This window comes from Lactuca virosa, chromosome 2, assembly GCF_052849685.1.
Source record: "Lactuca virosa cultivar CGN04683 chromosome 2, Lactuca_virosa_CGN04683_v6, whole genome shotgun sequence".
NCBI classification, from domain to species: domain Eukaryota; kingdom Viridiplantae; phylum Streptophyta; class Magnoliopsida; order Asterales; family Asteraceae; genus Lactuca; species Lactuca virosa.
In genome coordinates, this window is record NC_136427.1 from 34,624,029 (window position 1) to 34,640,474 (window position 16,446).

The 16,446-nt window shown below is 32.5% G+C and overlaps 1 protein-coding gene across 1 annotated transcript; it reads right to left on the reverse strand.

Annotated features, from left to right (window-relative positions):
• Positions 1-816: 816 nt before the first annotated feature.
• Positions 817-16,282, reverse strand: LOC145159018 (putative disease resistance protein RGA3). The gene is made up of 2 exons (XM_079077909.1): positions 16,213-16,282; positions 817-4,205 (listed from the first exon to the last, which is right to left on the reverse strand). The coding sequence occupies exon 2, from the start codon at positions 4,197-4,199 to the stop codon at positions 951-953; it is 3,249 nt and encodes a 1,082-aa protein (XP_078934035.1). The 5' UTR covers positions 4,200-4,205; positions 16,213-16,282; the 3' UTR covers positions 817-950.
• Between the last annotated feature and the right edge of the window lie 164 nt (positions 16,283-16,446).

The following is a 16,446-nucleotide window of genomic DNA, read 5'->3' on the forward strand; positions in this document are numbered from 1 at the left end:
CCTGCTTCTTTTTTCACGATCTTTAGCAGCGACATTTTATCTCTGTTATTGAGTATGTGTGAAAAAGGCCCATCCATTGGATTAGAACGTCGATCGTACGGTTGGGATTTACCAGAACGTGTAACTGCGGATTCGGTCTCTAAAGCATTACTGGCGACACTATGAGCGGCGACTCAAGCTTGAGTCACCATCAAAGCTCCGTGTCACCGTTAATACCGTCATCGATAGTGAAGTTATTTCTTGTAGTGACTTATGAAAATATATTGACCACTCAATATATATTAAATGGTGAAAAAACTATGTGTTTCAATGCTATTAAATGGTCGATTAGAAAAACGATAAGAATAAGCAATAAATTTTTTTTTTTGAGGAGATGATCTTCCATGATAATAAGACAAATTGTAATAGGCGCTCTCATCACGGATGTTCTTAATACAAAATCAGTTATATATAATCTTGACTTAATATAATGAAAAACCTTATATCTTTTGTTTTTTTAATTAAACTTTAATTTTATTTTTTATCAACCCAGTATATAAACTGTTTTGTGATATTAATTCTTTGAACCAAATTAAAGAGTTCTTTTTTCCATTCATTCGTATTTCCTTCGATAAATTAAGTTCCTTTTCCATTCATTCATATTTTCTTCAATAAAAATTAAGCATTTACCCAATACGTTTAAAAATTAAATTCCCTCTAGGTAACACTTGAAACTAATTTTTTTAGCTGCCTGAATTGTTAATTTGAAACCATCCAAAAATCGTGAGCCATGGTTCGGGACTTGAATTTTGCCATTAAATAGAAAGTAGCACGTGATTCTCGCAAGTGTGACACATAATATAAATTACACATGCTTATAAATATGGCACCACAAAACAGACGAAGTAAAACACATGAACTCAAACCATGTTCATCATCATTGCAACTAACCAAGTAACGAACATCTCTATTTACACTCTGTTTCCATCTACCAAGACATGATCTGCTTCCCATGGCGCTCCCAGTTTAACTGCTGCTTTATCCAACTGGGGGCAATCATAGAATCTCATATTTCGGATAGATGACATATTGGTTAACCAAGTAGGCAATTCTCGAATTCCAAAATTAAATATGAAAAACCGAGAGAGTGAAGTGAGGTGTTTTATTTCTTTTGGTATTGAAGCCCAATGATTCCAACCAAACAATTCCAATGACTGAAGGTGGTTGCTCAACTTCTCAATGCCTTGCAGATTTGGGAAAGATAGGAGGTCATTCGAGAAGGGACCAAGTGACAACTTGCTTAAAAAGGAAAAACAGTAAAATGTTTCATGAGGTAAGTAAGTCAATTTATGGCAACCGATGATTCTCAAAATCTTCAAAGAATTTCCCTCATTGGGTAGATGGGGTAGTCCTGAAAGACTACGACAATTGTTGATTTCTAAAGATTCCAGAGATTTGAGGCCTTGTATACTATTAATGGACACAAGGTTATCACAGTTGTGTATCTCTAAGGAAAGAAGAGGATGGGGATGACATTCATCTAGAAGCATAATCCTTGGGCAATTTAGAATTTGCAACTTCTCAAGAACAGGCGATATCATTGTTGAGCTATTCGGTGTTCCATCTATCCACTTTTCTAACATTTTCATCCAACCTACTTTAAGTGATCTCAATGATGGAGACAAAGGATTCATTAATCTGGTAACATTATCGCCCCCATCTGAACGACTTCTTAAGCATGTCAAGTTGTCCATGCTCTGTAACACGAGATCCTGAAGAAGTGGTAAGTATTCAAGGATCGGAAGATATACACAGCTTCTACATCCGTATAACATAATCTCCACGAGATTTTTAAGCGGTGCCCATTTCCCTTCAATATTTATTGCCATCTTCATTACCCATGGTGGAAAATTATCACCGGAAAAGTTTGTAATTGTTAAGCTTTTCACATTTCCATGGGGTTGCAAGCCTTCCAATACATCATGGTTGTTGTGGTTGACACCTCGATCCAAACTCCAAACGAATTCAATCTTGTATAAATTTTTCTTTTCGGATAAATTTGCCTTAAGAGCATCTTCTTTGCTGTTAATTTCTTCTAGATTTAAAAGTTGGATCTCTCCTCGAAGGTGTTTCAGATGACCTAGCTCTTCAATTTGATACCCCTTCTGTTTATACACACGAAAGAAAGGTAATGTTCTAAGAGAAGTAAATTGTCCCAGCTTGTGGATGTGAAGAAGTTTCTGAAACTCAAAGACTCTTAGGCTTATCAGATTTTCCATTTCCACCGGCAAATGTAGGAGATAGCAGCCAAACAACTTTAGAGTTTGCAAATGATAAAGTTTACCAATAGATTCTGGAAGAGCTTTGATTTCGGTATTTGATAAATCAAGATACCTAAGATACACCAATTCTCCAATTGAATCGTCTAGCTTCTCTAGTTTACATCCAGAAAATTTTAAAATTCGAAGGGACTTGAAACGGTGAAATGAAATGCTCTTCTCAACTTCACCCTCAAAGAACAATGCATGCAAAGTTCTAGTGGCCATATAATCTTTTAACACCATGGAGACCTTGTTGGTGAATTCACGTTGCTTCTTCAGTTCATTATACACTGCTAGATACTTCACCTGGGGAATATATACAATATCATCCCTTGTCGAATGCATCAAACATGCACTTTCATGTTTCAAAAGTGATACTGAAAGATCATGCACCAGATCATGCATACGGAAATAAGTGAGTTCGTGGATACGATAAGTGAAGTAACTATACTGATCTGTAACATCTTGGAACAATGATCTGCTAACCAAAACATGGAAAATATCATTTCCAACATCCTCGGCCTCCTTTTTTTCATTCTCATTTGCTCGAACCAACCCTAAAGCCATCCAAAGATGGATAAGTTCGTTCTTGTTCGCGACCCTATCCTTCTCAAGAACTGAACAATATGTAAAGCATTGTTTTACAACACAATTTGGCAGATCATCAAAGCTCATTTTCAAGATGTTTTGAACTATATGTCCTTCTTCTTCTAGATCCCAAGCCTTGTTATCTTTGAGTGTCAACCACTTCTCTTTGTCATTAAAATTTCGCAACATGCCACCTATTATGTTTACTAATAGGGGCAAACCACGACACTTATTCACAATATCATGCCCTATCTCCTCCAATTCTGGCAACAATGATTGCTCTGCTATAAACACCCTTTCTTTAAAGATAGACCAACAATCATCATCAGAAAGACCTTGCAAAGCATGGAAATCCTCACTAAAAACCTTAGTTCCGATTTCAAGATTCTGTGTAGTGACAAGAAAGCAACTTCCATTCAGTGAGTTTACATCTAGCATACATGTCCTAAAATCATCCCAGTGTGCCCTATCTTCATCGTGAACGTCATCCAAGACTACCAAATACCTATTTGATCCCATCTTCTTTCGAAGATTTGTGATTAAGTTCACCCTTGTTAATGATTTACATTTATCTCCGGGAAGAGATTCACAAATTTTTGCGAGAAGGGTGTTGACATCAACCTTAACTGATACACACAACCAAACTCTAACATCAAAATGTCTCCAAATTTTTGGATTATGGTAGACCATCTTAGCCAGTGTTGTCTTCCCAATCCCATCCATTCCCACAATGGGAACAATCGTAATTTTTTCCTCTTTTCTTGCTTGGGTTAAAAGTTGTATGATATGTAGTTCATCATTCTGCCTCCCAACAATTTTCAATTTGTCTAGATACAAATAAGTCTCCTGGTGGACACCATCTAGAACAAGGCGAGGGTGTCTATTTTGTAGTCCTAATTTGTTACCTTGTTCAATCATCTCACAAAATTTGTTGGTAATGTTTTCAATCCTGTGTCCAATTTCTCTACGAGTTGAAAACGTTTTCAAGCTTGGGAGAGATTTAAAGGCTATCATTCTAGTTTGGTCCCGTGTCATCACCTCGTGCCTCAGTATTTCATAATGAAGATCATCCAACATATCATCAGCTTCACCAACCAAATGTTTTAGGAGTGTCGACCATACTATCACACCATGGTTTTCACCTTTTTCATTCTCAATATCACGTAGCTTGGCACAAATAATTTTCAATGTTTGTTCAAGAGTGTCTAACTTCTTCTTGAAACCCCAAGCAAGGGCGAGTTCGTTGGCAGCTACATACCCCACCTTTTTATGTACACCTTCTGCAGCAACATTAACCAAAGTGTCCACCATTGTTCACTGTTGAGAATGAAAGACAAGAGAGATGATGAGATGGTAGAAGGAGGCAGGTATTTTGAAAATGATGTTGCTTTTTAATATCTTTAATGAATTTGGCATGGCACTATTGTGTTTTAGTTATATTTTAATCAAATTATTGTAATTCGTATCAACAGAAGTTATACAGATAATAAGAACAATCATCATATACAAATAATAAGAACAATAAGATATTGATCTTATTTGATAGGTTTTAGCAACTTCTTTGTGATAATATATATGTTTTACGTAAAGTAATGTATTTGTTAATGTTAATTATTTGATACTTTATGCTGACAGGGCAAAAAAAAAGGATATATGAGTATAATTATAGCATCTCCAATCACATTTTATTTTCACTCTTAAAGAAGAGTGTAACATTTTATAGATTTTAACAACTTCTTTGTGATAATATATATGTTTTTTGTAAAATATTAATGTTAATTATTCGATACTTTATGCTGACAGAGCCAAAAAAAAAAAGGATATATGGGTATATAATTAGAGCATCGCCAAGCATACTCTATTTTCACTTCAAAAAAAGAGTGTAACATAGAGTTTAGAATGGTTCATCTCCAACTCAATTTACATTCCCTTTTACACTCTAAAAATAAAGTGTAAAAAATCTAAAAATAAATTGTAAAAATAGAGTGTTACATTTGAGATTGTATACTTTACACTCCAAATTTAAAGTGTCATCACTCATTTCTCTATTTATAGAGTGTACAATAGAGTTTGTTTGGAGCATTTTTATATTTTACACTTTATAAATAGAGTGTAACGACAAAAATTGAGTAATATTGGAGATGCTCTTGTTAAAAACCAAAATGGAAAATGTAAAAAAAAAATAAAAAAATAAATCAATAATTTTACATCAACCCTCTAAATTTATGTTGGAGACTAATCTATATATCTTATCAATTACTATTAAATTAGAAATATTAATATGTAGGGTAAATTATACCAATCGTCCCTCGTGCATATGCCAAAAAGCGTATTTACTCCTTATTTTCAAAAATTAACTCGGACCGTCCATCGGGTTGTTTTTTCTTGCACGCTTAGTCCCTCCATACATAAAAATACCATTTTGCCCTTATTTATTTATTTTTTATTTTTTTTCTATTTATTTGTTGTTTATTAATTATTTATTAATTTGTTTATTATAAAAAGTTAAAGAAATACTTTTACAACTCTTTCTCTTCTCTATTCCTCTTTTAAGAACCTCCCAGTAACCACCATTCATCGCCACCAAGAACCACCGTCCACCGTCACCATAAACCACTGTTCACCGCCACCGGAAACCACCATCCACCGTCGATTACCACCGGTTCTCTCTCTCTCTCTCTCTCTCACTCTTCACTATCCCCTCTCAAAACTCGGGTACCTTCACCTATGACCGACAATACCTCCTGAACAACCATCATTCGACTACCATTAAAAACCACCATTCACCACTACCTAACAAAACCAAAACAAACCTGTAATCAACACCAAACAGACAATGGAGCTCGATCTAAAGCCATAGGCTGTTTTTGAAAACCTAAGCGGCGTTTGTTCGAAACTTAGGCAGCAAGGATCTGGAGAGACGAAGATGTTCCTGAGACGATGAAGGTTCAAAAAAACTAACCTCTGAGACAAACGGTGCACGTCACATTTCCAGATCTGTGAGCTTTGACGAACTACCATCTCCGTCTCCAGATTTGAGCTCCAGTGAGCCAGCCACTGATAAACCCCAATCCAGCACCACCATTTTCGAAATAATGGCTAACAAACCCGATTCTATGAACGTTCATCGACAGATCTTAGTGGTTCATAGACATTTTTCCACAGATAAACTATCTGATTATCACCATAAAGTGGTTCTACACGGGCAGTAATTAAAAGGTTTAACTGATAATGTTAATATGTTTATTTTTTTATTGCTGATTGCGATGATATCAAGGTTTACATAGACTCGATTAGGATTAGGTTGATTTATTATAACAATTTAAGGAGGAATCTGATGAATGATGATGTTCCTAGGGTTCTTGGTATCTTGAAGGTAAAAGAAGTAGTAGAATGTGACGGAGCTGATAGAGAAAAAAGAAATAAGAGTAAATTAAAAGTGAATTATAATTAACGAGGGATTGGAAATTTTTTTTATTTCTTTTAAATACAAAATCAATTATAATTAAATTAAAAATAAGACAAAAGGGCATAATAGTCATTTTATGTCGCATAAGGGATGAAGCGTGCAAATTAAAACTAACGAGGGATGAAGCGTGCAACTTTTAACCAAACGAGGGACGGTCCGGGTTAATTTTTGAAAATAGGAACTAAACACGCTTTCTGACATGTGCACGAGGGACGAATGGTGTAATCTCAAATTAGTGCATTGGACATAGTGTTTTTCCTCGGGTCTCTCAAGAAATAGATGTGTATGAACTTTAGGGAAAGCTCGAGAGTATGTATTAAGCAAAGATGGCAGACAACAAGACCTTACTAATGAGTCACCTTGTGAACCACAAGTTATAGAGTGCTACATCCATAACCTAACATTCGAGTTAGTTCGAAGATCTCATAGACCATCTCGGTGATGTTGAATAGGCAGCAAAGTAGCAATGGAGATGGTCATAGACGCCCTAATGAAGGGAAAGCTAGAAGGAAAGAAACGGGTACATATAAGCCTTTTCCCATATGTCAAAAATCTAAGGTATGGAGCCAGAACTAGAGGTAGAGGGATATCCCAAGTTCGAGGGAGATCACAAAAGAGATGAAAGTATAAAAATACATGGTTTGAGGGCTAGTGCAATCATTGCAAATATTATATCTACAAAAAAAATAATAATAATAAAAAAGTGATTACCAAAGGGTTTTATGAGATCAACAGGAAATGAACCAGTATTAAAGCATAGATAATGGTGAAAAAATGTCACCATATCACAAGACATGCCCTTGATACATGAAAAAATAAAGCATGTCTACATATAGGCACTCATGATGAAGAGTGTGTGACTAATATTGTCGCATTATATCGGGTCACTCTAGACTAGGATTTATTCGCTACTTATAAACTCGGTGACATGGCATTATGAATATGGGTAATATGTGTTTCTGTAGCATTGATGGAATTGGTTTTGTGCATATGAAAACCAATATGATGGACATTGGTTGTAGAAGATATTCGACATGATGCATATTAAATAACGAATGTTAGCTCAATTAGAACTCTTGGTTTCCAAGGGTATGGCAACCAACTCAAATATGGCACCCATAAGTTGTTAAAAGTTTTCATGGTCGTTACGAGAGGAAAACTTTATCTTACTTCATACAAAACTCATGTAAAGTTGCCTTAACCAAACATCAATGTTGTAGAGGAAGAGACATTACTATACTTATGGCACATAAGACTAGGCCACATGGGCATGAAATGGTTGAAGATTGATAAATAAGAATTATATTTTAATTACCAAAGATGTTGCCTTGGATCCATGGGAGCACTTCCTATTTGGGAATCAACTCTGGTTTCCTTTAGTTCCACAAGAAATAATCTCTCCAAGTTGTTGAGACTTGTCCATTATAATGTGGGTAAACCTAATAAAGAGAAATCTCTTGGTGGAAGCAGGTATTTTTTGACATTTATTGATGATGCATCATCAAATGTATAGGATTACTATCTTAGGTCGAAATATATGGTATTCAGTCATTTTAAAGTTTTAAATGCAATGGTGGAAAGGCAAATAGGACAGCAGCTGAGATGTCTCTGATCAAACAATGAAGGTAAGTAATATTCCTATTAGTTCTCTATATACTACATGCAACATGGTATTAGGAATGAAAGGTGTGAAACATGGTAATATTCCTATTAGTTCTCTGTATACTACATGTAACATAGTATTAGGCATGAACAACATGTTCCATGAAGCCTACAACATAACAGTGCATCAAAACGAACGAATCTCGTCATTGTTCAGAACGTCGGATGCATGCTCATAATGGGTAAGCTGCAAAATCCATTCTAGGTTGAAGCTTTATTGACAACTTGTTATCTAATAAATAGGTCAACTTCAATTCTTCGAAAATTTGAAGTTCTAGAGGAATTGTGGCCTATAAAGATATCTCATATTCTCACTTGAGAGTATTTAGGTGCAAAGTATTTGTACATGTGCCAAATAAGTAGTGGAAGAAGCTGGACCTCAAATCTATTTTATGAATCTTTATTGGATATGTAGAATAAAAGTTTGAGAATAGGTTATAGGATCCAGAATTAAAGAATGTTGTTCAAATTGGACTTGTGTTGTTCTACACAAACCAATATTATGATGTTAAGGAATTAGTTAGCGAGCGACAAAACTCCAAATTTTTAGAAAGAATATATGAAAAATAATAATTATGTTTCTACTGAAGAATGTGATAATGAAGTTGATCAGAAAAATTAAGAATGCATTGAGCAGAGAGCTTCTAGCCCATGATAATTCAGATCCATTGCCAAAAGTTACAAATAAAAGCTCGACGATTCGTTCAGTTTATGCTTTGTCAACAAGATTTCTGACTTCAAACTACATCATTTTTAACACCAGACGGCTTGAGAGGGGGGGGCTTTCAGGAAGCTAAATTTCTTATTTACAAAGCCGATTGGCATAAGGACATTGAAGAAGAAATGAATTCTTTGTTGAAGAATCAAACATATAAGTTTGTGAGACATACCAAATGAAAGAAAGCATTGAACAACAAGTGGTTTTTCTAGTTCTAGAAAGATTAAAAGGAAAAACTATGAAGTATATGGTAATATCCATTGTCAAAGGGTTCCAACACAATGAAGGAATTGACTTTGATTATTATTTTGGCCACAGTGAAGATGATATCTGAGTATATGAAGGTAATATCCATGGTGATGTGGATGGACATTTATACACGGAGCAGTCTGAAAGCAATAAAGTCCCAAAAAAAGATTATATCATCTGCAAATTGAATAAAAATCTTTATGTTCTTAAGAAGCCCCAATGAAGTATGTTCTTAAGAAGCCCCAAGGAAATGATACATGAAGTTTGACTCGTTCAAGGTAAGTCATGAGTAAATAAGAACTATTGTAGACCATTATTTGTACCTTTAGTACTTTTTAGATGGGAAATTTTTCCTCCTTTTGCTCTGTATGGATGATATGCGAATAGTAGGCCAAGATGCAACCATGATTAGCAACTTGAAGAAAGATTTGTGTAACTTCTTTGATGTCATACGTAGGTCCGATATAACAGATATTGGTCATGAAAATTATTTATTTTTATCGCAATTGGAGTATGTTGGACGTGTAATCAAGAGGTTCAACATCAAAACACCAAACTTGTTGGTACTCTGTTAGAAAATCACTTCAATTTAAGCAAGAAAAATTTTCGTTCTTCCGATAAATAAAAAGAAGAAGTGAAAATAAGTCCCTTACTACTCATGTTGTAGGTCTTGTGAGTATATATCTATAAAATATGGGAAAGCAACATTAGGAAGCATTCAAATGGATACATTGATACTTGGAGTGTAGTTCGAAACTATATTTTTGCTACAAGGGAGCCAATCCAATCTTGGAAGGTTAAATAGATATTGATATGACAGGAGGTTGATAATAAGAAATCTACATCAAGTTACATTTTTACTTTTGTAATGGGATCTATCTCTTGGCAATCCCATATTAAAAGTATGTGATATTATCAACAATAGAAGCTAAAGTATATTGTTGCCATTAAAGTTGGGAAGGATTTTATATGGATAAAAAGGTTTCTTTTTATAATTAGGTTTTCTATAACAAGATTACTCCATTCATTGTGATAGTTAAAATGCGATAGACATTAACAACAACTCGATGTACCATTCCCATACAAAATACATTGATATAAGTTATCATTGAATTGGAAAAGCAAGAAATTGAAGATAACTAAAGCTAACAAATATAAAAACAAATGACAATATTACATAAATGTTAACTAAGGTAGTACTACAAGAGAAATTAAAACTATGTTCTCATATAGCTAGGTAAGGATTGTTCAATAGAGACAGACTCGTAGTAGAGATTTGTAGTGTTTTAGCTATTTTGTTGAAGTCATTTTTGTTGAAAAAAGAAAACTATGGTATCATATGGTTTACGCATTCAATGGAAAGGATGATACGGTGGCGGGTTAACTATAAAATCCGGTTTAACTATAAAAGCAGGTTCCAACCTTAGTTGTAAAGCATCCGAAAAACATTATGTTCTAGAGAATAACACTTAGAGTTTGCCAATCATCTTCATGAGTTTGATATCTTGGATCAAGGCATGATTACAAGTGAAATACACAATAAATCTTTGTGTTCTTGTTAACGCACTGATTGATATAAGGTTTATATCAAAATAAGGTACATATAACACATTCTGAAGAGTAATAATTGGATCAAGTTGAACATCACCAATCAATTTCACAGGTAAGGTTATCTTGTTAGGAAGAGTGATTGTGTATCAATGAACATTACGAGTATTACTCAAAAGATTAATGTTATGACAAACATGTTGTGAAGCTCCGGAATCCAAAATCCACAAAGAAGATTTTGTCCCATGTCTTATTGAAAGAGAGTAATGTTTACCTATGACAGTCGCTTCACTTGGATTAACAGATATCATGTGAGATGAGAGAGCAGACATTGCTCCTGTGAAAAACCTCTAAACATATTGTTGAGATTATCATTAGCATTAGTTGTTCCCATTGGATCATTAGTGACATCAGCAGCAGTGAAATTAGTTTTAGGTTTAGGCTTGTAACCATGAGGATAACCATGTAATTTGTAGCATTTGTCAATGGTATGCCCCTGAAACTTACAATGAGAACAATATGGCCTCTCTTTATTGATATTTCTATTGTTACCAACATATTTTCGAGATTGACTTTGACTGGATTTAGCAAGAAAAGCAATTGTTTGCTGTGAATCACTTGAAATGGATTTCTGTTTTTTCTTTTTGTGCAATCAAGGAGAAGACACGATTAATAGAAAGTAAAGGATCCATGAGTAAGATCTGACCTCTAGTTTGGGAGAATGAATCATTCAATCCCATTAGAAAATTCATGATATGCTCAGCCTGAAAGTATTTTTCAATTTCTTGAACTCCATTACATTCACACTTGTTGCAGGTGCAATGTGGACGAAAGTTAACCAGTTCTTCAGTTAGAGATTTCAATTTGGTGAAATAAACACCTATTGAGTCTTGATTCTGACTTAAATTGACAAGTTCTCTTCTGATTTGAAAAATTCTAGGTCCATTGCTCTGTTGGAAACGATCTTTCAAATCATTCCATATGTCATAAGCACTTTCAGTAAACATTACACTTGCAGAAATTTCCTTAGATACTGAGTTTAAAATCCAAGAAATCACAAGTTTGTTGTTTCGCGTCCAGGCATTATAGTTGGATTGATCAGAAGAACTAGGTTTAGGAAGCGTACCATCAATAAAACCATTTTTATTCTTCACTGATAAAGCAATCTTCATCGACTGACTCCATGAATTGTAGTTTTCTCCGGTTAACAATTGAGATACGAGAACAAATCCAGGACCATTAGAGTGATGTAAGTAATAAGGATGCATTCTGTCATCGATTGGGGAAATAGAGGATCCAGGATTATTCAAATTAGTTGCCATGACGAACAGATTGAACAAGAAATTTGATTTAAAAGATGTAAATCAAATAGAAATCACAAGAATTGATGAATCAAATCAGAAAAACTGGAAATGAAAAACATAATCAGTGAAAGCGAATTTGTGAGTGACCGATTGGAAGAACAAAATTGACGATCGGAAAGTCAATCGGAAAATTCATCGGAAACATGAGCGCATTCCTCTGATACCATATTACAGCTCATAGAAATGATGAATGAACTAACTAATTGTATTGATCAGAGGATATTACATTTATATCAATGAGAAAGTAATCTAACAACTAACTACTTAAGTTAAATTACAATAATACCCTTCTAACAGAATTTAATAGAATAACCTCTAATATGATAGTGTTAGAAAAAGTGGTTGGTTTTTTTTTTAATAATTGATTGTAAGAGTTGGTTCTCCTATTCTATGTTCATGTCTTGAATATAAGAATTTTCTAATCCCAGCATGTTAAAGGATAAACTTTAATATAAAATTCAAGGATTTACCATTTCAAAGCTTTGACCATGCATATCCAATATATAATACTATCCAATTTCAAATCCATTTCTTAGAGTTTGACGATGGTTACCAACATTGTTACGTTTGAAGGTTCAACATCAATAGTGATATGTATTTTGATGTTTAAAAAAATAGATGTTAACAAGATTAAATATTAAACTTGTGTGTAAAAGTCATACGATATATTCATTTAAACAAAACGAGGCTTGACATCATAAATGAATATAATGGTTTTTACAAGCTTTCATTTATTATTTTGTATTATGTTGGTATTAACTAGGTGTTTTAGGGTTTCAATGAGTATCTAGAAAAATATATGTTATTCTTGGCTCTCTCCATCATGTAGTTGTGTAGAAGAATCTTAGTTGTCACATCTCTCTCTCTCTCTCTCTCATACCTAGAGTTTATGTTTAGGGATGGTTTTATATTTACAGTGTTCTTCTGGCCCATTCGTTCATTCATTATAATTAAACAAGAAATCACAAGGTAAGTATTAATAAATTAGGAAACTAGATAAGTTATTAACAAAAACACCAAAAATTACTCAAAAAATCGAAACTAATCATATTAGGATACCAACTGATTTGGAAACAAAAACTCTAAAGAAATGTTCACTGGAAAAAAGTTGGTCAACCCTAAAAGTAAAAAATTAGGATTTATCTCTCTAGTCTCCTCTCTGTTGTTCGCTGACTGTTGTTTGTCGTTTGCTGGTGCTTCCTCTTTGCCGTTTGCTACTCGGACTGTTGTTATCGTTGTTATCTGGTGCTTCATCTATAGTTGGACTTGTGATGACCTCTGTTTGTTCTTATTTTGCCTCTCCACTCCAAATTCCTCATCGTCGGACTTGTAAGTTTGTCTTTGTTTCTATCTCTAATTTATTTGTCTTTCTTTCACTACGAGATATTATATTTAAAAGTTGAAAGACATATGAAGACTAAGATTGTAGATTAGGACTGTAGGGGGTAGCTATTTGTTTACAGTTGTATTAAAAGCCTAAAACAAAACTCCATTCTTTTTTTTTTATTGTTATGTACTTTTATAGATTGTTTTATTGCTAAACAGAAAGTTATAGCAAACATAAATCTTACGAAAATTTAGTTAGAAATTAGGATAGTTTGGTTTGTTAAAGATGTATATATGTTATCTGTTAATTTTTCATATTTAGTAATTATTAGTTAGCTTTATATTTTCATTAAAGTATAATTGTAATTGTTGTAAAAGAATTATAGTTATAAATTTAAAATAATAAGTTTGACAAATACAATTGTTAATTATCATTTGATTTTTTTAATTGTTAGTTAATTATATTTTTTAGTGTACAATACTTAAAATAAAATCAAATATTGACGGTTTTTTAAAAAAACATGGAAGTTATTCATAATATTCCAAACAATTATCGTCAATTGTTTTGGATGCAAATACCGCTACGGCTAATTTTCATGTTATGAAGAACCGATCTCAAATCAAAATTGTTTATATATGAAGTTTGGTTTCGGCCCCTCCGGCTATAATGCTTGTGTTCCGCCACCCCCCCCCCTCTCTCATCTAATAACATCTATCATCGAGCAACTATCCACCACGCTGCCTCTGCAATCGATAACCATCCACCACCATGGATGATTATATGCATAATAGAAATAGAAAGAAAAGAAACATAGATGCGACAAATATGTTGGGAAGATATTCAATGGCAAAAAGGTTACACCATGTGAGAACTAGCTTACACTTCGATAACCAACAAAAGAGATACAGAGATATTTTGATAGAGATCAAAAGCAAGTTCTTTATATATAGATGCTGACGAAGAGGCGACAATCTTTATCTATCTAAAGAAGTCGGGGAGGGAATGGGGTAAGGTCACTTAAACTAATAGAAACATAATAATTATATAAATGTAAAAAATATTTTAAATGTAAAATAGTCATTTTCATTGAACTGCAATCAAAACATAAGTAAATCTAAACTGCAGGGACAATCCGAATGAAATAGGGACGAAACAAGCAATATACCCCATATAATTTATGTAATCTACTTTAATATAAAGTTGTGAACAAATTAAATATTGTTTTTGTCGATCTAATAATTCAAATACTACCAAAGCCAAATTATAATTATTTATATATTATAAAGTCAAACTTATTAGATATATACTAACGGCCAGCAAATAAGATTTATAAAATATTTCATATCCAGCTAATAAATTGTATATAATATTGCATATCAAACCATTAGTATAGCAATTGACCATGGATATCCAATATATAATACCATTCAAGGAAAAGTTCAAATCTCAACGTGTTTCTAGATCCATCTAATAAGATCTATAAAAATATCTTGTATCAAACCTTCGGTTTAGTACTCCACCCATATATATATATATATATATATATATATATATATATATATATATATATATATATATATATATATATATATATATATATATATATATGTGAGACGCCTAATTTTGTGAAACTATGAGACGCAATCCTAGCCATTTATTTGGTAGATAAAACAAAAAACATTTTTAAATTACAAAATAATTAAAAATTTTCAAAAAAAAAAATTTCAAATATTATTTTCGGAATTTATATTTTCCAAAAAAAATACTTTTTTTTGCATATTCTAGTAGAATAATAGAATATTCTACATATCCTAGAAATCTAGTATAATATTCTAACATTCTAAAAATCACATTAGAATATTTACAGTGTAATATTCTATTAGAATATTTTACGTATTTTTCAAAAAAAACGGTAATTTATTATTATTATTTTTTATTTTTTTTATATTTTTTTTAAGTAATTAAAGTTCCGAAAATATTAATTAAATTTTTTTTTTTTGGATTTTTCCCTTTATTTTGTATTTTAAAATTATTTTTAGATTTCGTCTCACGGTCTCACAAAATTAGCATGGTCTCAAATGAATCTGAACCTATATATATATATATATATATATATATATATATATATATATATATATATATATATAGAGAGAGAGAGAGAGAGAGAGAACAATCAAATAAATTTAGTAATACTCAAACAAAAAATTGTTTTTTAGGATTGGTAAGCACTATTATATTCTATTGTCGAGTTGAACAATTGTCTAAAGAATATCTTATAAGTCTAAGGACTAAATCGTCCTATAAGGTTTATCTTAGGGGGGCCAAACTGTTTTTAAGTGCATTAAACTAGTGACAGATTAGTGAAAATTAATATCGTATTAGTGACAAATCAATGACGTTTTATCATTGTAGTGATAACTTTTTGTTACATAAAAAAGTTATATTTATGGCCCATTTCTAGTTTTCGGCTTTCCCACTTGCCTAAAAAGTAAAGTCATGCACACAACATATAGATTCAGCTGAATTGGTACAAAGCTACCAAATTACTCGTTTCATTTTTTTTTTCTATAAGATAGAAAAGATACAAAAGTAAAAGAATTAAAATGAAAACACAATTGTTATCTGGAACAATTTAATACAAAAATTTATCATACTAAAACATAAGGTTCAAAATCAAAGTAATCTTATTAAACATCCATTAGTAAAACACATAAATCAATTCGTTGTCTCCATATAATTTACTCCAAGTCTATGATGAAGAGTTAACAAGAGAAAGGATAAACAATCAAAATGTCTATAGATATTAAGCAATTTTTTATAGAAGGGCAAGTGTTAGTGGATTTGATCAATTGAATTTTGTTCGAGAGTCATACACCACCAGAGCTATTTAGATTACCAAAACAATTGATTGTATACATGCGAGGAAAATAACATAAAGGATATAACCAATATACATATAAATCTAAACAATTAATAAAAGAAAATACCTGTTTGTCTCCTTTTCCCTTTCAGTTTTCTTTGTAAAGAAAAGGACTCAAGATATGAAGGATAAAACTGTGAGTTGTGAAGAAAAAAGAGTACAACTCATAGGGTATATATAACTATATAAGATTATCTTGCATTGGGAAACAAGCGTGATTCTATGCTTAAGACGCGCAAATCAAGTATTGTTTAGAGTTATCTCTTTTTATTAACAACTTGAATCCCTTTTTTAATGTTTT